This window comes from Giraffa tippelskirchi, chromosome 8 (assembly GCF_054371585.1).
Source record: "Giraffa tippelskirchi isolate mGirTip1 chromosome 8, T2T-mGirTip1v1.2.pri, whole genome shotgun sequence".
Taxonomy (NCBI): domain Eukaryota; kingdom Metazoa; phylum Chordata; class Mammalia; order Artiodactyla; family Giraffidae; genus Giraffa; species Giraffa tippelskirchi.
Genome location: NC_137282.1, coordinates 107747438 through 107774430, shown reverse-complemented (window position 1 = coordinate 107774430; position 26993 = coordinate 107747438). Strand labels below are relative to the sequence as shown.

The following is a 26993-nucleotide window of genomic DNA, read 5'->3' as shown; positions in this document are numbered from 1 at the left end:
TTCAGTCAACCCTGAATGCTATTGTTGGGCTGTTTTCATGGACCTGTGGAGCACAACATCTAATTGTACTTCATCTATTGTGTCTTCTTAATATCCTTATCTTACCTAGCCTTTGACTCCTTTCTTGTCCCATGTACCTTGTTCCTGACATTGGCTGTACATCTGTGAGGCAGAACTCAGTATGCATGTTCAGTTCAGTTCAGTTGCTCAGTCGTGTCCGAGTCTTTGCGACCCCATGAACCGCAGCATGCCAGGCCTCCCTGTCTATAAACAATTCCTGGAATTTACCCAAACTCATGTCCACCGAGTCGGTGATGCCATCCAGCATCTCATCCTTTGTCGTCCCCTTCTCCTCCTGCCCCCAATCCTTCCCAGCATCAGGGTCTTTACCAATGAGTCAACTCTTCACATGAGGTGGCCAAAGTATTGGAGTTTCAGCTTCAACATCAGTCCTTCCAATGAACACCCAGAACTGATCTCCTTTAGGATGGACTGGTTGGATTTCCTTGCAGTCCAAGGGACTCTCAAGAGTCTTCTCCAACACCACACTTCAAAAGCATCAATTCTGCAGCGCTCAGCTTTCTTCACAGTCCAACTCTCACATCCATACATGACCAGTGGAAAAACCATAGCCTTGATTAGCCGGACCTTTGTTGACAAAGTAATGTCTCTGCTTTTTAATATGCTATCTAGGTTGGTCATAACTTTCCTTCCAAGTGGTAAGCGCCTTAGTTTCATGGCTGCAATCACCATCTGCAGTGATTTTGGAGCCCAAAAAAATAAAGTCTGACACTGTTTCCACTGTTTCCCCATTTATTTCCCATGAAGTGATGGGACCAGATGCCATGATCTTAGTTCTCTGAATGCTGAGCTTTAAGCCAACTTTTTCACTCTCCTCTTCCACTTTCATCAAGAGGCTTTTTAGTTCTTCTTCACTTTCTGCCATAAGGGTGGTGTCATCTGCATATCTGAGGTTATTGATAGTCCTCCTGGCAATCTTGATTCCAGCTTGTGCTTCTTCCAGCAGTGGTCACAGGACTGGAAAATGTCAGTTTGCATTCCAATCCCTAAGAAAGGCAATGCCAAAGAATGCTCAAACTACCGCACAATTGCAGTCATCTCACACGCTAGTAAAGTAATGCTCAAAATTCTCCAAGCCAGGCTTCAGCAATACGTGAACTGTGAACTTTCAGATGTTCAAGCTGGTTTTAGAAAAGGCAGAGGAACCAGAGATCAAATTGCGAACATCCGATGGATCATCGAAAAAGCAAGAGTTCCAGAAAAGCATCTACTTCTGCTTTATTGACTATGCCAAAGCCTTTGACTGTGTGGATCACAATAAACTGTGGAAAATTCTGAAAGAGATGGGAATACCAGACCACCTGACCTGTCTGTTGAGAAACTTGCATGCAGGTCAGGAAGCAACAGTTAGAACTGGACATGGAACTACAGTATGCTTGACAGCTTCCCGATGTGATGCAATACAAAGTGCCCAGAACAACTTGTGGGTTTTTTTGATTAAAAAAAATTTGAAACTACATTTAATAAAGCATGTAGATCTAACTTCTGGTTTGCCGGAAAACAGAGGTGAAACAAGCTATGTAAACTACTAGGAAGCAATCGGACAAGTCAGAAGAGACCTTTCTGCAGGGCAGTTGGTTCCTTTGACAATGACTGTTAAGAGGAACTTGTCGGGGGTGGGGGAGTGGGAAGGAGGATATAATCTGTTGCAGCTACTCAATTCAGTTCAACTACCGATCTTCCTTATGATGGGGTTACATCCCAATAAACCCATCCTAAATTGAAAATATCCTAAGTCAAAATGCATTTAATATACCTAATCTTAAATTTTGCTCAGAACATTTACATTAACCTACAGTTGGGCAAATTCACCTAACACCTATTTTATAATATAATAAAGTATTGCATATGTCATGTAACTTACTGACTACTGTACTGAAAGTGAAAAACAGAATGCTTGTTAAGTATATTTGTGTTTGCCTCCATGACTCTGTGGCTGACAGATGTGGCTTGCTGCTGCTGCCCAGCATTACTATAGATCATGAGAGAGTATTGTTAGCCCAGGAAAAGATCAAAATTTGAAGTATGGTCTCTACCAAATGCATATAGTTTTTACACCATCATAGAGTTGAAAAATCCTAAGTTGTACCATCATAAGCAGGGGACCAACGTATGCTATTGTGGAAGAAAGGCAGCCATAGATAATATGTAAACCTGTGGGTGTGTCTTTGTTCCCAATAAAATTTTGTTTACAAATCCAGACAGCTGGTAAATCAGTTTGATATGAGGAAATAGCCAACCAAAACAACCATCACTCCCACCACTCCCACCATTTTTGAGAAAAAATATATTAGCAAAGACACCACTAGCCTGGATTTTAAAAGACTGATTGTTTGAGATGTAAAATGATATTTGGGTCCCCAATTGAGAAAACTGTTCAGATGGGCATAATTTCTGATGCCCTCCAGATACGGTCAAAGTTAGTAATGGACAGGAAGAACCTCCCAAAGGGCAGAGTGAAGGACCACAGACAAAGAACTGCTTCCAGACAGCAGAACAAGAGCCAAATCCAAAGGTGTTCCCTGTCCCCTTAGAAGGCGCACTTCTGTTCATTTGCCAAGCAGTATTTCTGAATTGCCCCAGTCATTGTCACCATTATTTGCTGACTCTGTGAAGCAATATCATTTGTCTTTTCAGGTCATAGGTCTCCAGATCAGGAAGAATCCAACTGAACTTAACTGGAGACTCTTTGAAACTGGTATGCCTGGGTGACATTGTTGGCTTACCATCTTTGGGGAGAGGTGCATCTTTTACATGCAGAAAGGAAATTAATATTTAAGACCAAGGTAGCAGGCTGTGGTAGAGTATATTCTTTTCAGCAAATATCCATTTGCTTTCCCCTACTCTGAAACTACAGACTGGTTCCAAATAGGAAAAGGAGTACGTCAAGGCCGTATATTGTCACCCTGCTTATTTAACTTATATGCAGAGTACATCATGAGAAACACTGGGCTGGAAGAAGCACAAGCTGGAATCAAGATTGCTGGGAGAAATATCAATAACCTCAGATATGCAGATGACACCACCCTTATGGCAGAAAGTGAAAAAGAACTAAAGAGCCTCTTGATGAAAGTGAAAGAGCAGAGTGAAAAAGTTGGCTTAAAGCTCAACATTCAGAAAACTAAGATCATGGCATCTGGTCCCATCACTTCATGGGAAATAGATGGGGAAACAGTGGAAACAGTGTCAGACTTTATTTTTTGGGGCTCCAAAATCACTGCAGATGGTGATTGCAGCCATGAAATTAAAAGACGCTTACTCCTTGGAAGGAAAGTTATGGCCAACCTAGATAGCATATTTAAAAGCAGAGACATTACTTTGCCAACAAAAGTCCATCTAGTCAAGGCTATGGTTTTTCCAGTGGTCATGTATGGATGTGAGAGTTGGACGGTGAAGAAAGCTGAGCGCTGCAGAATTGATGCTTTTGAACTGTGGTGTTGGAGAAGACTCTTGAGAGTCCCTTGGACTGCAAGGAGATCCAATCAATCCATCCTAAAGGAGATCAATCCTGGGTGTTCATTGGAAGGACTGATGTTGAAGCTGAAACTCCAATACTTTGGCCACCTCATGTGAAGAGTTGACTCATTGGAAAAGACCCTAATGCTGGGTAGGATTGGGGGCAGGAGAAGGGGACGACAGAGGATGAGATGGTTGGATGGCATCACTGATTCGATGGACATGGGTTTGGGTAGACTCCGGGAGTTGGTGATGGACAGAGAGGCCTGGCGTGCTGTGGTTCATGGGGTCGCAAAGAGTTGGACACAACTGAGCGACTGAACTGACTCTGAAACTCAGCACTTCCTGCTGTGAGAGAGGCATATACTTTCCTGCCCTAGTGGTGAGCTTGGGCAATGGAACCTGGGTGCATATAATGTACACTTGCTCTAAGTAGAAACCAAATGTGCTGGCATAATTTGACTTGGCCTCATAAGCCATGAGCATGTGTTTCAGATAGTGGCTGCTCCCTCAGTCTGGGTCCTAGGATAATCAGCCAAACCATGGATCCAACAGAGAATGTATTTCTTATAAGTCACCGAGATTTGAGGTTGTTACTCAGCATGATTTCCAAGAAAGCTAACTAATACAATTTCTCTCTCAGAGCTGGGCTTTAAGAGGGAGCACACAACAGGACAATAAAATCTTAGGAAAATGCAGGAAGTTTTTCTGAGGATGGTGATAATCCTTTGAGTTGGGATTCGCTAATAAAATGTGCATCTATGATACATTTAATGCTATATCTTTGGATCAGGAAAGTATTTTCCAGGAAGTTTTTCTATGAGAAAAATATAACTTGTTTTATAATTCACATGGACAATTTCCAAGAATACACTGTGGCAAAAAGAGTAACTACATATGAAATAAAAAACTACAGATAAATTATTTATCAAAACAAATGAGGCCAAACTATAAATATTCCAAAGAAAAGCTTTCAGAATTCAAATTTAGGCAAATATTGTTTTGTTATGGATCTAAAGAACAGATTTCAAATACTACTGTCCATTGCAGTGCATTTTTAAAGTTTAAAATCTTTCTTAATGTTAAAAAGACTACATTGTCTATAAATATTATCAATAGCTCCAAATTAATAAAGAGCTCAAATCAGTTTTTAAAAAATGAAATTGGATACTATAAAAGGCTTCAAGTTCTACTTTTTTAATAAGATAGAATAACATTTACTTTAATAAAAGCGATACATAATAAACATAAAAATACAAAATAAAGTCACAATTTTTCTATAATCAGAATATGTTTTTCTTTTTCTTCTTTTTTCACTGAGGTGCTTTATTTGGGTATCTGTTTAAAATTGTGGATGGAGGGGTGAGAGAACTGAGAAAATGGTGGTCAAAGGGTACAAACATGCAGTTAGAAGATGAATAACTTTTGGAGATCTAAGGGACAACACTGTGATTCTAGTTAACACACTACATTACACACTTCAAAGTTACTAAGAGGATGATTGTACACATTCTCACCATGATAAAGAAATGATAATTATGTGACATGATGCAGATGTTAGCTAATGGTGGTCAGATCAACAATGTTGTACGTCTTAAACTTACACAGTGTTATGTATCAATTACATCTCAATTTTTTTTATTTAAAAAAAAAATTGCTTATTTGGCTGCACCTGGTCTTAGTTGCCACATGCAGGCTCTTCAGCTGTGGTGGCATGCACCCTCTTCACCGCAGCCATGTGGGATCTAGTTCCCTGACCAGGGACTGAACCTCGGCCCCCCTGCACTGGGAGCATGGAGTTTCAGCCACTGGACCACCAGGGAAGTCCCCTCAATTTTTTGAAAAGGCAAAAAAAACCCAAACCTGTAGTAAGTTGAACTAAAATGAGATTTATCTGAACAAAATACAATTGACAGTTGAAAAACAAGAGATATGTGTTGATATGCTTTTCTAACTTTCTAATATTTTGGTTGACAAATACACAGAAGTATTCCAAATGAGAGCTAGGATTTCCAGGAATGTTGTAGAAAAAATGTTCATATTCAGTAGAAGGCTGGACTAGATGTCTTTTGGGACCCTTCCAAGGCTCAGATTTTCAGATTTAGATTGTGCCAGTCACTTTATTATATTTAAAACAATAGATTCCATGTAACACTTAACTCAAGCTAAAAAAAAAATTGCAGTATTAGAATCACTCCAAAAACACTAAAAAGCATTTCACTTGAATTTTCTATTTAAATGACATTAAAAATAACAAAAAATGTCAAACAAGAATTCCTATTAGATCATGGTGAGATTCTTCTCAAGCTGCAGAACAGTTTCCTTGAGGGCAGGATCCTCTGCCCAGTTGACTTTACTCCCCAAAATGAGGTTCTGTAATTAAAAAAAAAAACAAATTGTTTGACAATTCTCAGTAGTTTCAAAAATCTATCAAGATTTTTAAAAAATCGTCTTTCACTTATTAAATATTTGCAGAACTAGGTGTGAACATTTACTCCGTGATGATGGGGAAAAAAATAGATTAAATGCTTTCTTGTATCTATTTCTACTTTCAATAAGGCTTCATCCTTGATCTCCATAATGCTAGGGAATATTTACAATGTTTATAACAATTTTTCTGCTTTGCCAGTTTTTGTAGATAGTTTTTACCTCTTAAGGAAGGATATTTGCAGTGTTTCTAAAGGAAAAAGATTACAGTTATGGTTCAGACTTCATTTTGCATTTCTACAGAGAAAAACAATTAAATTGTAAGTAATATGCATTATTTTGACAAGAGGTAAAAGAGCTTAATTCTCAGCCCTTGCAAAGTTCCAAGACTTTGACAAAGGTGAAGATTATTTTTGTGGTAGGCAATGGAGGACTGATTAGGGTTATAATTAATGAAAATTCTGGGCATTATTCTTTGAAAAACTGCAGCTCAATGATACTGAATCAATTCAGTTCAATTCAGTTCAGTTCAGTTCAGTTGCTCAGTCATGTCCGACTCTTTGCACCCCCATGAATCACAGCATGCCAGGCCTCCCTGTCCATTACCAACACCCTAAGTCCACCCAACCCATGTCCATCGAGTCGGTGATGCCATTCAGCCATCTCATCCTCTGTCGTCCCCTTCTCCTCCTGCCCATCAATCTTTCCCAGAGAAAGCATCCCATGCTTTCTCTTAGCATCAGGTGGCCAAAGTATTGGAGTTTCAGCTTCAACATCAGTCCTTCCAATGAATACCCAGGACTGATTTGCTTTAGGATGGACTGGTTGGCAGTCCAAGGGACTCTCAAGAGTCTTCTCCAACACCACAGTTCAAAACCATCAATCCTTCGGCACTCAGCTTTCTTTATGGAAAAGGCAATAGCACCCCACTCCAGTACTCTTGCCTGGAAAATCCCATGGATGGAGGAGCCTGGTGGGCTGCAGTCCATGGGGTCGCTAAGAGTTGGACACGACTGAGCAACTTCACTTTAACACACTGGAGAAGGAAATGGCAACCCACTCCAGTATTCTTGCCTGAAGAATCCCAGGACGGGGGAGCCTGGTAGGCTGCCGTCTATGGGGTTGCACAGAGTCGGACATGACTGAAGCGACTTAGCAGCAGCAGCAGCTTTCTTTATAGTCCAACTCTCACATCCATACATGACTACTGGAAAAACCATAGCCTTGACTAGACGGACCTTTGTTGGCAAAGTAATGTCTCTGCTTTTTAATGTGCTGTCTAGGTTGGTGATAACTTTCCTTCCAAGGAGTAAGTGTCTTTTAATTTGATGGCTGCAATCACCATCAGCAGTGATTTTGGAGCCCAGAAAAATAAAGTCAGCCACTGTTTCCCCATCTATTTGCCACGAAGTGAGGGACCGGATGCCATGATCTTAGTTTTCTGAATGTTAAGCTTTAATCCAACTTTTTCACTCTCCTCTTTCACTTTCATCAAGAGGCTCTTTAGTTCTTCTTCACTCTCTGCCATAAGGATGGTGTTATCTACATATCTGAGGTTACTGATATTTCTCCCAGCAATCTTGATTCCAGCTTGTGCTTCATCCAGCCCAGCATTTGTCATGATGTACCTGCATATAAGTTAAACAAGAAGGGTGACAATATACAGCCTTGACGTACTCCTTTTCCTATTTGGAACCAGTCTGTTGTTCCATGTCCAGTTCTAACTGTTGCTTCTTGACCTGCATACAGCTTCCTTAGGAGGAAGGTCAGGTAGTCTGGTATTCCCATCTCTTTCAGAATTTTCCACAGTTTATTATGATCCACACAGTCAAAGGATTTGGCATAGTCAATAAAGCAGAAATAGATGTTTTACTGGAAATCTCTTGCTTTTTCGATGATCCAGCCAATGTTGGCAATTTGATTGATCTCTGGTTCCTCTGCCTTTTCTAAATCCAGCTTGAACATCTGGAAGTTCACGGTTCACGTATTGCTGAAGCCTGGCATGGAGAATTTTGAGCATTACTTTACTAGCGTGTGAGATGAGTGCAATTGTGCGGTAGTTTGAGCATTCTTTGGCATTGCCTTTCTTTGGGATTGGAATGAAAACTGAACTTTTCCAGTCCTGTGGCCACTGCTGAGTTTTCCAAATTTGCTGGCACATCGAGTGCAGCACTTTCACAGCATCATCTTTCAGGATTTGAAATAGCTCAACTGGGATTCCATCACCTCCACTAGCTTTGTTCGTAGTGATGCTTCCTAAGGCCCACTTGACTTCACATTCCAGGATGTCTGGCTCTAGGTGAGTTATCACACCATCGTGATTGTCTGTGTCATGAAGAAATTTTTTGTACAATTCTTCTATGTATTCTTGCCACCTCTTCTTAATATCTTCTGCTTCTGTTAGGTCCCTACCATTTCTGTCCTTTATTGAGCCCATCTTTGCATGAAATGTTCCCTTGGTAGCTCTAATTTTCTTGAAAAGATCTCTAGTCTTTCCCATTCTATTGTTTTCCTCTATTTCTTTGCACTGATCGCTGAAGAAGGCTTTCTTATCTCTCCTTGCTATTCTTTGGAATTCTGCATTCAAATGGGTATATCTTTCCTTTTCTCCCTTCCTTTTCGCTTCCCGTCTTTTCACAGCTATTTGTACGGCCTCCTCAGACAGCCATTTTGCTTTTTTGCATTTCTTTTTCTTGGGGATGGTCTTGATTCCTGTCTCCTGTACAATGTCATGAACCTCCATCCATAGTTCATCATCCATTCTGTCTATCAGATCTAGTCCTTTAAATCTATTTCTCACTTCCACTGTATAATCGTTAGGGATTTGATTTAGGTCATACCTGAATGGTCTAGTGGTTTTCTCCACTTTCTTAAATTTCAGTCTGAATTTGGCAATAAGGAGTTCATGGTCTGATCCACAGTCAGCTCCTGGTCTTGTTTTTGCTGACTTTATAGAGCTTCTCCATCTTTGGCTGCAAAGAATATAATCAATCTGATTTCAGTGTTGACCATCTGGTGATGTCCATGTGTAGAGTCTTCTCTTGTGTTGTTGGAAGAGGGTGTTTTCTACGACCAGTGCGTTCTCTTGGCAAAACTCTATTAGCCTTTGCCCTGCTTCATTCTGTACTCCAAGGCCAAGGCGCTCAGTGCACCACCACAGCCGAGAATTAATTCAGTTACATATAAACACATGAACCCTGAAAATAATAGAATTCATCACTTTTAGAAAGTTCTTTACCCCCCCTTCCTACTTTATATAAATATTACCTGGAACACATGTTGAATAACTGTAGTAATCTGTATCTCTTTCTCCAGGTTTTGTTGTATGGTCTTTATTTTGTCCGAATTTTCCATATTATCCAAATCATCTTTCTGTTTGTTCTTTTCACTCTGTATTTCTAAAAGCTTTCTTTCTGAAGCTTGTTTTAATTCTGTTGAGTTAAAAATAAAACAATATACTATATACAACAACTCCTATACACAAGAATCTTGAAAACTTATAAAGGAGAACAGTTCCTGATTATTTCAGTCAAGGGAAAATTTTTAATATGCATTTTAGGTTGCAGTTCCATTCTGACATGAAAATGATTTCTCTGGTGCAAAACACCAATATTTTAATTTCATACTTAGCAGTGCCCTCTGTGAGACGTTCAAGTGTGCATGCATGACAGTGATACTGTTACAAATGTTTGCAGTGGCATCATGTCAGAGGACTTACTCTGGGTTGCCAAAAAAATAGGTGATATGTAAGGAAATATTCCTCCCCCTTAATTTACAAAAATTACGTATCAATAAATTTCCTTTTCAAGGAAAGGTAAGATTCCCTTCTTCAGGGATAAATATCATCAACCATTTTTTTTGTTGCTCCTGAAATATTCTGAGAATTACACTAGAGATCTTCCTTTCATCTTCAATTGAAAATATCCTAAGTCAAAAATGTCCCTAATCCACCAAACATCACAGCTTAGTCTAGCCTGCCTTAAACATGCTCGGAACACTTACATTAGCCTGCAATTGGGCAAAACCATCTAACACAAAGCCTGCTTTATAACATTACATTAAATATCTCATGTAATTTATTGGACACTGTACTGAAAGTGAAAACCATAATAGTTTTAAGTGTATTGGTTGTTTACTGTTCCTGATCACGTGGCTGTTGCTGCCTGGCATCACAGGAGAGACTATAACGAACCCAGGAAAAAAAGCAAAATTCAAAATCTGAATTCAGTTTCTACTGAATGCATATCATCGTAAAGTAAAAAAATTGTAAATCAAAACATCATAAGTTGGGGACAGACAGTATTTAAAATACAAATGGGTATATCTCAGGAGCTCAGTTCCTTGACACTGATGTATCAAAAGCAGGTTGGAATGCAATGGAAAAAAAGCCAAAGGGTGATTAGACAGGTGAGCACGACTTCTGACCCTGAGATTACTTACGAAAGGCAAATCTAGGGGCTACCCTGGTGGCTCAGTGGTAAAGAATCCACCTGCCAATGCAGGAGACAAGAGTTTGATCCCTGATCTGGGAAGATCCCATGTGCTGTGGAAGAAAATAAGTCCATGTGCCACAACTATTGAATCTGTGCTGTAGAGCCCAGGCACTGCAACTCCTGAAGCCCCTGTGCCCTAGAGGCTCTGCTCCACAAAAGAAGCCACTGCCGTGAGAAGCCCGGCACAGCAACTAAGAGTAGCCCTTGCTTGCCACAACTAGAGAAAAGTCTGTGCAGCAGTGAAGACCCAGCACAGCCAAAAATAATAAAAATAAATGAATTAATTTTTTAAAAGGCAAATATATATAATATTTTAAAATAACAAATCATGCCTATAACTGTTAAATGAAAAAAGGAGTAATACAGAATAAAATTATGCCAATTTTATAAATAAAAAGCACTGAAGATTGATTTTCTCTTGATAAAATAAAAAATTTTTCTTATGTATATTTTTGTTTTCAAATTCTTTATAGAGAATATGTAGAACTAGCCTTAGTTCTCTCTGAAATAGATTTCAATAAAACATTTCAATAATTTCAACACAAAAAGCCATCTCATGTTAAGTTAAACTATAGAACCATATGTATCAAGTGGTTATGTATGGACTTCCCCAGGAATCTGCCTGCCATGCTCGGGACATGAGTTTGGTCCCAGGTCTGGGAGGATTCCACATGTTGTGCAGTAACTAAGCCCTAGCGCCACAAGTACTGAACCTGTGTGCTGCATTGACTGAAGCGTTCACACCTAGAGCCTGTGCTCCACAACAAGAGAAGCCACCACAATAAGAAGCAAAGTACTGCAACCAAGAATATAGCCTCTGGTCACCACAATTAGTGAAAAGTCCTCGCAAAGCAGCAAAGACCCAATGCAGCCAAAAAATAAAATGAGTAATTTTAAAAAATTATACATATAAATGTTTATGTGGGTGGAGAAAAAGGCCTGAAACGATGTGTATCTAATTGTGGTCACACAAGAAGGAGGTATTGCTTTCACATTATACTTTTCTGTATTACTTGATATTTTTCCCCCACTGAGAATGTATTAATTTTGTGATTCAAAGTTCTAAAACAACAGATCAAACAAAATGCATTTTATATACTACTCTTTAGATTGCCAGGTCCAAAGTTTTAAGAAAATTTGAAAGTTAAAAAATTTTTTAGTGATTGGGAGATCTTCGTATTAAGTGAAAAATGTGTTCTCAAAAAAAAGAGCCAAAAAGTGTTCTACATACGCAATCTCTTCTTTCTAACATCAAGCAATTTTTCCTCCAAATCCCAAGTTTCCTGTTGTTAGAAATAAAAAGATTAAGGCACGTAACCTAAGAACACACCTATAATATTCAAATCATTGAATTTTATCTATTCATATTTTCTAAAGCTTCAGTTTTCAATTCCTCTATTTTTACACAACAAAAGGGAAAGAAAGAGTACCTTAAATGATAAGTAGATAATTAGTCAGAAATAATGGAATGATGAAAAGGGAGAAAACTTAAGGATACTGAATTCCAACCATACCAGTCTTTGGGCAATCCTATTTAGTCACATACAGTTACCAGCAAGAATGTGTTAATGAAATCATGAGAATGCATAAGCAGCTGTATGTTCAAAATTACCTGCTGTGATTTCATTATTAATTTATTCAGATTTAATATTTGTTTCATGTTATCCATGAGCACGCTGAAAAGGAATAAAAAATATGATTTATTAAGTTTAAAAATTTTCATTAATTAAGAAATCAGTTAGTATATATATTTCATTATATCCATTGTACACTTCAATATAGTCATTGTTTAACAAAATAAGTCTAGAAAAGTTTGGTGTAAAATGAATTTCTGATGCTTCACTAGAAAAATTTTTGCTCATAAACAACAAAGAATATAAAATTTAAGCATGCAGGAACATTTCTTTCTTTTCTTGGCCATACCCCATAGCATACAGGATCTTAGTTCCCTGACCAAGGATCAAACCAGTGTCTTCTGCAGTGGAAACACAGTCTTAACCACTGGAACGCAAAGTCCCCAGGAACATTTCTAAAAATCTCATACTTAGGGAGAAAAAAATCCTAATAACTTGCTAATACATAGGTTTTTTTTGGAAATGGACTTTAGGATATTGTAAAAATTAATTAATTTGGCTGTGCTGGGTCTTAGTTTCGGTACACAGAGTCTTCCATCTTCATTGCAGCATGCGGGACCTTTAGTAGAGGCACGTGGGATCTAGGTCCCTGACCAAGGATGAAACCTGGGCCCCCTGCATGGGGAGTGCAAATTCTTAGTCACTGTTCCACTAGGGAAGTCCCTAGACATTGGTTTTTAGACCAGTTTTAGGTTCAGGGCAAAACCAAGTGGAAGGGAAGCCCATACATCCTCTGGCCCCACACTGGCACAGCCTCCCCGACCAGAGTGGCCTATCTGTTATAAATCATGAACCTACACTGACACATCATTATCATCCAAAGTCCAGAGTTTACATTAGGGTTCACTCTTGGTGTTGTACATTCTATGCATTTTGATGAATGTATAATGACATGTATCTAACTGTATCAGACAGAATAGTTTCACTGAATAAACTGCTTGTATTTACCATTTCTTCAACAAGTATTTCTGAGAGACTACCTCATGTCAAGATTGTGCCAGGCACCAAGATTATAAAATAGAATAAAACACAGTACCTGTTTTCAAAGAGGAAAGAATCTTATGGGGAAAAAAAATAAATCCACAACCATCGTTATGACTTCATTAGAATCAGTAATGGATATGAACCCTTGTAAGAGTTGTGGAAAGGGTAGAACAAGGAAACCCTGAGTCTTAAAGGATGTAAAAGTACAACTGATCCTTGAACAATGCAGGTAGAGTGGGTGGTTATAGTTACCAATGGTCCCACACAGTCCACAGCACTGCTACCTCTGCCTCAAAAACAAAAGAATTAAATGACTCACCCAAGGACTGAAAGCTGAAACAGTCTGGATCAAACCCTAGTTCATTGATTTCACATACTGGACCTCTAAATAAATACAAACTTTCCCCCATACTTAAAAGATCTGTAAAATGAAAATACAGGTACTATATTTATTGAAAAAAAAAAAAAAACCACAAAACACCTGCATAGACGTGGACTTGAGCAGTTCAAACCCATGCTGTTCAAGGGTCAAGTGTAATTACGAAGAATACCTAACAAGCAGTTTGGTACAGCTGGAGTAAAAGAGTAGAAATAAGACTGGGCAAGAAGAGTGGTTCTCATATTTCCTAGTGCCACCATCCTTTGGAAGGATTGTTACATGTGGATTGCCAGCTTCCCGTCTCAGGATTGTATTATAGATGACCTTGATTGCCAGAGTCTTTATTTTATATTCCTTGGCAAATGATATAAGTTGCTCATTTCTGCCCATGAAAAATGAGGAGTATATTTCCTATTTCATTGGGTTGTTGACTTAAATGAGATAGCATTGTTCCTGTCTTACAGTAAGTATCAAACAAAAGTTAACTTTCAAAAGCTTCCTTCAAAATTCTAGATCATCTGGGTAAAACCTCCATTGATTCTCAGGGTCCCCATCCACTTGGAACAGGATGTCAGTGGGACTATAAAGTTTGTAATGATGAGAAGAGCCCACTTTTCTTATTTCCCAGATAAAGGTGATCAACAGTGACAGATAATTAAAAAAAAAAACCATGGAACTAATCATTATGCGATCTCCCTTACTGCCATCCTTACCAAATCCAGAAAACATAAAATAAAACAAAAAAAACATACCTAGTCTTGATGTCAATCTTCTCCAGGTGTTTTTTAAGTGCAGTTGAAAGTTGCATCCTATAGAGGAAAAAACTCCATTATAAAACATGGATAACATTTATGGTACAGTGAAAAGAAAATTTAAAAATACAACAAAGATTGATTTCTGTTTAAATATAACATAAAAGTAGGTTTTTAAACAGTATTATATGGGAAAAAATTTGATAAGTCAGTCATAGAAACACGAAGTAACACCAAAAGGGGTGGGGCTGATACATGTGGTTGAGCATGGCCAGGCAGAGGGGCTGAGCTGGCCTGACACCCTGCCTGAACTTGCTCTCCAAGCCATCCACCTGGATGCAGGGCTGGGAGGAAGCAATAAGGCACTTCAAAATGTAATGTACAACATGATAAAATACAATTAACATTGCTATAAGTTACATATGAAAGTTAGAATAAATATAAAAATTCTCACCAGAAGAAAAAAATTTTTTTTCTATTTCTTTAATTTTGTATCTATATGAGATGGTTGATGTTCACTAAACCTATTGTGATGATCATTTCAGGATGCATATAAGTCAAAACACACTCTACATCTTAAACTTATACAGTTATTGTTTAGCCGCTAAGTTGTGTCCGACTCTTTTGTGACCCCATGGACTGTAGCCTGCCAGGCTCCTCTGTCCATGGGATTTTCCAGGCAAGAATACTGGAGTGGGTTACCATTTCCTCTCTCCAGGGGATCTTCCTGACCCAGGGATGGAACCCACATCTCCTGCATTGGCTGGCGGATTCTTTGCCACTGAGCTGCCAGGGAAGCCCAAACTTATACACTGCTGTATGTCAATTATATCTCAATAAAACTGGAAGAAGAAAAAAACGCATACAGATCAGCAGGCTCAAATTAGGTAGAGTTAGGGAATACAAAGCCAAACTCGACTATAAATTTTAAAATATGTCTATGTATAAGCAAGCACTATAATTTGTTTTTAAATTCAATAGCTATTAAATAAGTAATAATAAAAAGGCAATAAGCTCAGCAATATTAGTCATTTCATTAAAGGGGATATCTTAATGGCTCTGAAGTCATCTTAGTTAAAAAATATGATCTATATAATGAGCCAACACATTAAATGAGGGAAAAAAGTTCAATGCTAGAAGTAATTAAAAGGACTTTAACTATTTTCAATTAAATGTAAATCTATCTGGGAAGGTCAGAAATACAAGGAAAAAGCTATTAGAGTCATTCATTTAATTGAGATTATTAATTCAGATCATAAGTCTATAGTAGAGACTATGTTTGTCTTATTGATAGCTGTCTACCAGCGTCCAGCACAAAGCTCCAACAGAGTAAGTACTCAAATATTTGTTGAATGAATTCTAAAATATAGATGCAAAGTCTAAAATTAAAAATATATTTAAACTCAATGACAAATCCTTTACTCCATTAAGAGTTACTGGAATAAATATGAGACTTCCATGGTGGCCCAGTAGCTAAGACTCCAAGCTCCCAATGCAGGAGCCTGGGTTCAGTTCCTGGCTGGGGAACTAAATCCCACATGCTGCAACTAAGGATTCCTTGTGCCACAACTAAGACCTAGCACAACCAAACATAAATCATATAATCCTTTCAAACACCAAATGTGATTTAACCTCACACTTCTATTGTCTTGATTGACATTTCCTTATTAACCCTGCCTTATGTAACTTCTTCAAATGAAAACATTAATGATGTAACTTTTCTCTCAGGGCTCAAAATTTGTGGGACCATTAACTAATCATGATTTTGATTAATTCAGACTAGTGGTAAAGAACCCACCTGCCAAAGCAGGAGACATAAGAGACTCTAGTTCAATTCCTGGCTCAAGAAGATCCCCTGGAGGAGGGCATGGCAACTTGCTCCAGTATTCTTGCCTGGAGAATCCCACGGACAGAGGAGCCTGGTGAGCTACAGTCCATAGAGTTGCAAAGAGCTGGACATGACTGAAGCGACTTAGCAAACACACCCCACCTTGAGGCATACCCATTTTGCATACTTAAAATGTAATAATTACCTGTCTAACGCAAGCTTTTTCATTTCAAAAGCAATTTTTGCCTCTTCAACTTCATTTTCTAGTTCTTCAATTTTACTGCCAAAGAAGCATGAACCAAAGAATGTCAGCAATATCAGATAAAGTAACTACTGGAATAAAGGTATAAAGTAAATCTTTGAAGAAAGTAAAATGCCTGTTATCTAAATAATAGTATTCTACAGGACCCCACACTGACACATATACAGATTTGGTAACCTGATTCCCACTGAGTTACTTTGATAAATATCTTGTTAAAGTGGGGCAGGTGCCAAGAGTGCTAATGTGGTAGACCACTCACGTGCATGTAAGTCTACATCCCACATCAATAACTTCTCAATATGTGCATGACAAATTACTTGAAAAAACAAAGAAAGAAAAAAAAAGACAATATTGTAAGATGGATAATATTATTAAATCTGTAAAAATCACAACTAAAATTTTAAAATATGACATACGCTTCAATTTGCTTTTCCTGCATGATTTGTTCTGGAGTTTTTTCTTCATCTACAAATAAATAAATTTTTGAAGTTAGTAATATTTTATAAAAGCAGTGTCCAACAAAAATATGATGTGAACCACAAATGCAAACCAAATATGTAATTTTAAATTTCTAGTTTCCACATTACAAAAGAAACAAGTGAAATTAATTTTAATATAGTATTTAACCCAGTAGATCCAAAATATTGTCACTTTAACATGTAAGCAATTTGGAATTACTGTTGAAATAGTAATTCACAATCTTTTCTTCTGTTCGTATTTTACATTTAGTCCTTCTCAATGAGGAGTGACCATATTTCAAGTGTTCAGTGGTCACATGGAGCTAGTGACTAATTAGACAGCACAGATTAGAATGGTAGAAAAAGAGAGTAAAAAAATCAAGATCAATGTAAAAAAATAAAAACTATATCTATATATAAAAAATTTAAAATATATGTAAAATTACATCCAAAAACACAAAATGATTAAGGATAAATTTAACAAAATACATGTATGTATGACCTCTACACTAAACACTACCAAACAGTAAAATGGAAAGATATACTACCTACATGTACTGGGAGAATCATGGCTAATATAACAACTGCTAATATAACAAATTCACCCATACTGAGTTGCTCAGTCAGGTCTGACTTTTTGTATCCCCATGGACCGTAGCCCACCAGGTCCTCTGTCCATGGGGATTCTCCAGACAAAAATACTAGAGTGCATTGCCATGCCCTCCTTCAGGGGATCTTCCCAACCCAGGGATTAAACCCATGTCTCCTGCATTGCAGGCAGATTCTTTACCGTCTGAGCCACTAGGGAAGTCCCAGAACACTGGAGTGGGTAGTCTATCCCTTCTCCAGGGGATCTTCCCAACCCAGGGATCGAACCGGGGTCTCCTGCACTGCAGGTGGATTCTTTACCAGCTGAGCAACCATAGTCCCACTCAAAACTCCAGAAATTGACGAGCTGATTTTAAAATGCATATAGAAAAATAAAGGACCAAGAATAGTCAAAACAATTTTGACAAAGAAAGAACTCGAAGGACTTATAGTAGCTGATAATCAAGACTTACTATAAAGCTACAGTAATCCAAACAGTGTGGTACCATTGTAAAGATAGACAAATTCCTTAAAGGAACAGAAGAAAAAGTCCAGAAATGGACCTACACATATACAATGGATAAAGAACTCTTTTCAACAAATGTCAGAAAAACTGAATTTACATGTGGAAAAAAATGAACCTTGACCCTTACTTAGCTCACACTATACACAAAACTTAACCCAAAATGAATCACAGTACTGAATGTTAAACTTAAAACTTTAAGACTTCTAGAACAAACATAGGAGAAAATCTTTGCAACCTTGAAGTAGTCAGTTTCTTAGAACTCAAAAACCACAAACCACAAAAGAAAAACAGTGAAAAACAACACTTCATAAAAATTAATGCCTTCTGCTCCTGAAAAGACAGTTAAGAAAATAAAAAAGCAACAAACTAGGAGAAAATTTCTGCCATATATATACATATATATGTACACACACACACACACATATATTTATTCATCTGAAACAGGACTGTATTTATTTTTTGAAAGAAGTGAATGTTTAAGAGAATACATAATATTTTCATTTTTAATTAAAACTCAAACTCAGTAAGACTAACAATCTAACTAAAAATGGGCAAAGATTTGAATAGACACTTCAAAAAAGTAAACTACCAATAAGACATGAAAAGATGATCAACAACATTAGTTATTAGGGAAATATAAATTAAAACCACATAAAATATATCACTACATACTTACTAGATGGCTAAAATTTAAGAAGACTGACAATACGAAGTTTTGGAGAGGATATTGACTAACTGGAAATCTCATACACTGCTGGGGAGGAATCTGCCATAATGGTATAATTATTTTAGCAGTTTGGTAGTTTCTTAAAAAGTTAAACATACACTTACCATATCACCTTGAAATTTCACTTTTAGGTATTTAACCAAGAGAAATTAAAGCAAATGTTCACAAAAAGATATACAAATGACAACTGTCCTTAGCAGCTTTACTTATGAGGGGCAAACACTGGAAACAATTCAAATGTTCATCAACAGGTAAATGGATTAACAAATTGTGGTTCAGTCATCGTAAAATGTACTTCACAATAAAAAGGAATGAATTGCTGAAACAAAAGAGCATGGATGAATCACAAAAATGCTACACTGTGCAAAAGTAGCCAGACACTTTGGGAGTGACTACTAACAGGTTTGGGGTTTCTTTATAGAGTAATGCAAATGTTCTGCAATTAGATAGTGGTGATGGTTACATAACATTGTAAATAATACAAAAAGTTACTGAACTGTACATTTTAAAACGGTGCGTGAATTAAGTCACAAAAGAAAGATGTTAGGGAAAAAAACAAAACTACCATATAAATACATTTACATCAAATTCTAGAACAGTGGTGTGCAAAAGCACTGTTCTGTGATAAATGAAATGCTTAATATCTGCACTGTCCAATATGGTAGCCACCAGCCACACTGTGGCTGAAGCATTTGATATGTGAGTAGTACAACTAAAGTAAAACTAAAGTGAAACTAGTTTAGTTGTACTGGTCACGTATCAAATAAGTTCATCTTCTAAGTCTGTGAGTCTCTTTCTGTAGAAATGTTTACATCTTTGATTTTAGTGGTGATCTTGATTAAAAGGATGTATACATTTGTCAAAACTCATCAAATTGGGCTTCCCTCATGATCCAATGGTTAAGAATCCACCTTGTAAGGCAGGGGATACTGGTCTGAACCCTGATTCGAGAGGATCCCACATGTGGAGCAACTAAACCTGTGAGCCACAATTATTGAGCCTATGCTCTAGAGCCAGGAGCCACAACTACTGAGCCCATGTGCTGCAACTACTGAAGCCCGTGCACCTAGAATCCATGCTCTGAAACAAGAAAAGCCACTGCAGTGAGAAGCTTGCCCACAACTAGAGACTGGCTCTCACTTACCACAACTCGAGAAAGCCAGTGTGCAGCAACAAAGACTCACCACAGCCAAAAAATAAAATAAATAAATCTTTAAAACAACATCAACAACAAACTCATCAAGTTATACCCTGAAAATAGATGCACTTATTGTAAAAAAGAAAAAAATCCTTCAAGCAATAAAGTCTCAGTATTTTTTAGTGGTAAACACTAATCAATTTTAGATACACATCTTCTCTTCAAAACTAAACCTAACTTCTTATGTGTGTGTTAGTGGCTCAGTCATGTCCCATTGTTTTTGAGCCCATGGACTGTAGCCCTCTGTCCATGGAATGCTCCAGTCAAGAATACTGAAGTGGGTAGCCATTCCCTTCTCCATGGGATCTTCCCAACCCAGGGTTCAAACCCATGTCTCCTGCACTGCAGGCAGATTCTTTACCATCTGAGCCACCAGGAAGCCTAGGCCATAGCAATCTGCTCTCTCCTTTAGCTGTAGAAATTCTAGAGTGTAGACTATTAAATCTACTCAAGTTTTCAGATGTCACAACTCCTTTAAAATTAGCTATACAGGGCAAACAAGAACTGCATGAGGAGGCAGATTCTTATCACTTGGATTTTAGCTCTAAGGTCATCTTGAAGAATCCATCTCTGATTACTGTATCTAAAGTAGCCCTTCCCTCTTATACCATTATTTCCTTCATCACATTTACCTCACCACATAATTATCTCACATCTTTTTGCTTACCTGTTTTGCTAGGTAGAATTTAAGCTCCACGAGGATAAAGTCAGCCTTGTTCAACACCATATCTCCATGCTTAGCATCCATTCATTCAACTATGATTGCAAGATTACCTCTAGAGATAATTCCTCAATGCTTCAAATTTTGAATAGCTTTTCCCCTACACCTTATTGTCTAAGATCAGAAATACTTTTTCATATATTATGTGGGCTCTCACGCCAGAAAAAGCATTAGACAAGTCCTACTTCTCATCTCTAAGATAAATATAATTTGTTTAATACAAGGAACACAGGCTTTGGAAAGGACACCATTAATTCCTCCAGGGGAAGGACAGTGACCTACTGATCGTCTTTGAGGTTAGCATTTTTTAATTGAATTACAGTTCATTTACAACGTTGTGTTAGTTGCAGGTATACAACAAAGTGATTGTTATACATGTATACTTATATATATATATATATAAGTACTTTATAGATAATATATATTCTTATATAGGCATTATTGATGTTACAAAAGGGACATGACTTTAGAGGCAGTAAGGTCTGATTCATTTCCTAACTCCTATGGTTACTAGCTATAGTAAGCAGAAAAGAGGCCGGGGGCCCATTTTTTTTTAAGGTTTTGTTTCTTTTCTGTTTTTTGCGTAAGGTGATTATAGAAACCCTAGAATGGGGATGGAAAACACACCAGAAATGCCTTCTGATCTATGGCCTTAAAGTGAGCTTGAAAAGAGCACAAAAATTATCTAGGTTCAAACATGGACTCAGGGAAGTAACTAAAACATCTATGAGGTGCCTAGGCTTTTCCACAATTCTGATTCAACACAGTGTACTATTTGGTTTTATTCTGTAAGCTTATTTCATAGAGAAAGAAAAAGCAACCAAAATCTATCTTTGTGACCCAACGGCTTATAATAAATCAGGTGGCGTTAGGTGGTTATTACTTAAGATAACTAAACCCATCATTTAACTATTCTCTTGGCCCTGAGATTTTTGGATTAATAATTATAAAAGATCAATTAAAATTTTTATATAGAATTGAAAATTGTCAATCACACTTTTATGCCTGTCTCCCTTCTGCTCTCATATCATTAATCCAGTGTTTCTCAAAGTATAGGTCTCAGATCACTTGCTCAACAATCATCTAATCTAACTTAATGTTCAAGTTGTTGATGGTAGCTAAGCCCGCAGGAATTTCCAATCAATAGAACTTAATTTTCCTGAATTCCTAACACCCTGCCTCCCCTAGATAAATAATTGTAAAATTGATCTTTTCCTTGGAGTACTGTTCATCATCAAACTCACAAAACCTTATTTGAAAATGAAAATCCTTACTTGCATCAACCATTGACTTATATTCCAAGAGTTGTTGTTTGGTCTGTGCTCTTAGCCTGAAAACAGATAAGGGGAAGAGAGTTATATAATCATTGAAGTGTTATTCATTACTATATGATAAATCAACTCATCTTTTTTGGAATCTGATGCAACAAAATGAGTATAAATAAACAGCATTAAAATCTTCCAGGGACTTCCCCGGTGGTGCAGCGGTTAAGACTCAGTGCTCCCAATGCAGGGGGCCCAGGTTCAATCCCTGGTTAGGAAACTAGATCCCACATGCTGCAATGAAAGCTCCCTCCCACATACGGCAACTAAGACCTGGCACAGCTAAATAAGTAAATATTAATTAAAAAAAAAATCTTCCAGGTTGGCCTCATTTTATTTAAAATAGGCATACAAGATCTTATGCCCCAGAAAAATACACAAAATGAAACACAGTAGGAAAACAGCATCTGTAAGAAAAAGTTAAAAATTTGATTTTTAAATTTATTTTTAATGGGCCACACTGCACAAAGAAATAGATCAAAGTGGTAAACCCCCAAACACAGTAATGAGTTACAAACAGATTGAAACATTCTTAAGAGATACAGAAAAATATCAAAGATACTAATCCTTGGATAAATAAGTAATTTATATAGTTTCTTAGTCATCCTATGACTCTACTTACTTAAAAATCACACAAAAAATGGGTAGAAGAGCTATGGGTAAAATGATAACTGCTTATTAGATGTTTCACATTTACCTGGTAGTTCCCCAGTTCTGAGTTTGTTTTGTGACTCTGAGATCTAGTTAAGTAGCTAAGGAATATCAGATAAAATTTTAAAGCTTCGTAGCATTAAGTTCCCTGTTTTAAAATTCCAAATGAAAAGAGCAATTTCTTAAGAGTTTAAGTAAGACAGCATTTTATGACACACTGAAACAATAATTCATTTTTAGCTGAGATAGAAAAGGAGATGTTTTATCTTTAATATTTTATTATTTCATATTGTAGGTAGAAAGGGATTTTTAATTTATTCATTTTTTAGAAGTGTTTCAAAGACTTTTACACAAAAGAATGTCTGTGTTTCCACATCAGTGAGTAGTAGCGTTCATCAGAATTTTCTGAGAACAAAAAGATGAAGGCAAGTCCATACACTTGGTCAGATGTCAAAGGAATGGGAAGTGGGCTATTATGTCACCCCCAGAGTTCCTGCTGCCTTTTTTACTAAATACTGTTCACCAGTTGAGTCAGGTGGACTTCTGTGAGAGAACAGTGTTTGGTGGCCAGGACCTCTTTGGGGCATTTCTTCCTAAGTATAATACACAACAAATGGGAATAGGGCAAAGTAATACAGGAAAGCTACTCGTTCCAGTTCAGGAGTTGATGAAGCCCATATATGTATTCAAGAAACCCATGGGATCCTCTAGCTGTGAACAGTGGTTATTATGGTCATCTGGAATTGACCCTGGACTATACGAGCACTTTTCTATAGAGCTTCAAGAACTCTGGATAGGAATTCACCAGATCCAAAGGCCCATAGATAAAATGAATGGGAATAGTTAAAAGAAAGAACTCCTGCTCAGTGTCTTCAGACTATCGATAACTAAATCCCCATCATTGTTGCCTATCTCTGCCCACAGGTCCCATAACTCACTCTCAGAGGGTTGGGTGTATGGCCCAAACACTGGGGTGAGACTTTGAGAGAATACAAAGCAGTTCATCAGTCATGTGAGGATGGGTGACAGCATGCCTCCATCCTTGAGAAAATCTTGAAGGAAAGGATGGTTGAGTCTCGGTAAATATAACTCCATTTGACAGACTCTTTATGTTAAGTCAGCCAGATTAATTCCACTTGAACCCACAGAGCAGCTCCTGGGCAACAGTATCTCCATAATCATGAGACGAAGGTTGAGCCTGTGGTTCTGGAGCTCCAGATGCTGCCAAAATGCCTCCAAGAAGCTGACCTGCCCCAAAATGGAATAGTTTGGGCTCTGGTTGTCAGTGAAGCCAAAGCCAAAGAAATTAAGAGCTATCACTTGATAAAATCTGAGGGTAAGAACTACCCAAGTCTTGTACCAGTCAGAGCTGGATGTTGGAAAGCCATGTAAAAGTGTGACTATCTGGAGACTTCCAACCATACCCACAGAGTCTTTAATAGAAGATGTTAAGTCCCTTGTAGGTGAAAAATCTGCCTAGCAACTTTCATGAGTGAGGAGCAAGGGGAAAACTGTGGGAGTGGGGAAGGAAGGGTAAGACCTGGGCTATAAGATTCCATGTTTGGAGGAACCTGTTATGCATTCGTAGGAGGGTAATTTTGAAAAAGAGGTTGTGAGGTTTACTATTAGGTGAAGCCTATCAAAGCAGTGATGAAGCTGAAATACATACAGTTACAAAGCTTATTTTTTAACAAAATTCCCTTGTTGTGATTTAGGTCTGCAAATTTTTTTCTGTAAGGGACTAGAAAGTAAATATTTTAGGCTTTGTGAGTCCTATAGCATCTACTGTGGGCTTCCCTGGTGGCTCAGACGATAAAGAATCTGCCTGTCAAAGCAGGAGACCCAGGTTCAATCCCTGGGTCGGGAAGACTTCTGGAGAAGGGAATGGCTACTCATTCCAGTATTCTTGCCCGATAATTCCATGGACTGGGGAGACTGGCAGACTACAGTCCATAGGGTTACAAAGAGTCAGACACAATTTAATGACTTTCACTCAATCTCACTCATAGTATCTGCTGTAACTACTCAACTCAGTCCTTGCAAGCTGTGTTCCAATAAAACGTTACATAAGGAGACTGAAATTTAATTTCATATAATTTTCACCTGTTATTAACATTCTTCTAACTTTTCCCCCAACCATTTAAACACATGAAAACTATTCTTAGCTTGAGCGGGCACACAGAAACAAAGAGTAGGATGGATATGGCCCAGGACCACAGGTGCCCACTGAAGTAGAAAACTGATGTCCTTCTTCATTAAGTCTTTTCCTTAGCAATGTACAGACATCGTTTCCTGGTAGAAAATACAAAACACGAAGCTTCTGGATTGAAGAGGGTCATAGCTATAACAGAGAAGGGCAGAGAAACCTCCCTCCAGTATAAATCTGGGCTTGGATGCAACCCACAAAGGGCTTGTGAATCAGGACCGCAGGGCATGAGTGGGTAAGAAAGGAGATGTTAATAATATCTAATTCACACAGCAACTTGGCTAGGAAGCTGTCATTTTCCCTCTCTTTTCCAAGACGAAGAAAGGGACTTGAAGAGCTTAAGTGAATGCGGTAGTCACCAGCCATTAAGCGACCGAAAATGAATTCGAACCCTAGACATTTTCGGCAAAGAGGGGAGCTCTTGGCCAAGACGCCCACTTGGCTCCTGCCCAGTCAGTCAGAGGGAACAACCTGAGCAGCAGGGTCAAGCGGTCCTCCGGACGCGCCGCCTGGGCGCCGGCGACCTGCGGCGGCCCGCCTTCCCCTCCGGAGTCCGCAGGCTTGGTGACGGCTTGCTCCTCGGACTGAGTCTCCATTCCGGGCGCGAAGAGCTACCACGCAGGACTGGCGGACTCTACCACAGAAGGGGCCGCTTTTCCCGCCACAAAATTGATAACCGGAACCGGCCGGAGGGTCTTCGCGCGCGGTCACACCCCTTCCGCCTCATGGCCCCGCCCTTTCCTCCCCCGTCTCCGGTTGCCATGGTTGCTGCTGTCCCTTCCTTTATTCCCGCTCTGGTAATTAAAGTTGTTGTTGTTCAGTCGCCCAGTCGTGTCTGACTCTTTGCGACCCCATGGACTGCAGCACGCCAGGCCTCCCTGTCCCCCACCGTCTCCCAGACTTTGCCCAAGTTCAAGTTCATTGCATGGGTGATGCCATCCAGCCTTCTCATCCTCTGACGCCCTCTTCTGCCCTCAGCCTTTCCCAGCATCAGGGAGTTTTCCAGTGAGTCTTCTGTTCGCATCAGATGGACTTGGGCTTCCCTTAAGGCTCAACCGGTAAAGAATCCGCCTGCAATGCGGGATTCCCTGGATCGGGAGGATCCCCTGGACAAGGGAAAGGCTACCCACTCCAGTATTCCGGCCCGAAGAATTCCATGGACTGTATAGTCCGTGGGGTCGCAAAGAGTCGGACATGACAGCGACTTTCACTTTCCACTTTCAGCATCAGTATTTCCAGTGAATATTCAGGGTTGATTTCCCTTAAAATTGACTGGTTTGATCTCCTTCCTGTCCAAAAGAATTTCATGAGTCTTCTCCAGCACCACAGTTTGAAGGCATCAATTACAGACCACTAGTAAAAGTTCGAAGCACTTTAATTAAGCGTCAGCTTTGTCGAGCTGGGCTAAGCGCTATGCTGCAGCCATTTGGGGGCACTCTCGGGCTTGTGCCATGGCTACCTGGAGGGGAGAACCACGACATCAACGGTCTTTCAGCCTTTGAGCAGGGATAGCGATTCTTGACCCATTTTAGCATTTTCCTTCCATCTGCTGCCTTGGAAGATGGGTGCAGGGCAAGCAGAGATAAGCGTTGGAGAGTTTTGTTCTGAGCTCATTAAGTCCAGGCCCCTCATTTGGCAGAGAAACCAGAGGCCCAAGTTCAGAGATACCCACTGTCCTCTAAGAGGCTGTGCAGACTTTCAGTGTGAAATTCAGCTGTAAGATTCGAACTTTTTATTTGACTTTTTTGCGGGGGGAGGCGGTTGATCCCTGGTTAGGTAACTAAGATCCCACATGCTGCAACAGGTTTGCGTGCCCCCGAGTGTCAGTTTTTTGATCCGACAGATTACAATCGAGTTTTCTCAGCTGAATTTAATGCTCCAGTGCTTAGCTGAGCCACCCCACTCCAGTACTCTTGCCTGGAAAATCCCATGGACGGAGGAGCCTGGTAGGCTACAGCCCATGGGGTCGCTAAGAGTCGGATACGACTGAGCAACTTCACTTTCACTTTTCCCTTTCATGCACTGGAGAAGGAAATGGCAACCCACTCCAGTATTCTTGCCTGGAGAATCCCAGGGACGGCGGAGCCTGGTGGGCTGTCGTCTATGGGGTCACACAGAGTCGGACACGATTGAAGCGACTTAGCAGCAGCAGCAGCAGCTTAGCTGAGCAGTGACCAGGTAATGGAGAAAATTCAGGGCATAAATGCCTGATTGGTTTGTAGTTTTTCACTACGATCAGTCCCATAAATGACACAATCTTTGTGGCACAAGCAGCTCGGGCCTCTTTGAACAGGAGAGTT

The 26993-nt window shown here is 39.0% G+C and overlaps 1 protein-coding gene and 1 pseudogene across 1 annotated transcript; both read right to left on the bottom strand.

Moving 5' to 3' along the window:
- Positions 1 to 4830: 4830 nt before the first annotated feature.
- On the bottom strand, positions 4831 to 25398 carry CENPH (centromere protein H). Its single transcript, XM_081518426.1, has 9 exons — positions 25165 to 25398; positions 21789 to 21844; positions 16713 to 16761; positions 16240 to 16314; positions 14207 to 14263; positions 12070 to 12133; positions 11689 to 11740; positions 9232 to 9395; positions 4831 to 5910 (listed from the first exon to the last, which is right to left on the bottom strand). Exons 1-9 carry the CDS (start codon positions 25287 to 25289, stop codon positions 5818 to 5820), a joined length of 735 nt encoding a protein of 244 aa, XP_081374552.1. The 5' UTR covers positions 25290 to 25398; the 3' UTR covers positions 4831 to 5817.
- LOC145516795 (mesoderm-specific transcript homolog protein pseudogene) lies at positions 23145 to 23973 on the bottom strand (annotated as a pseudogene).
- Positions 25399 to 26993: the final 1595 nt, after the last annotated feature.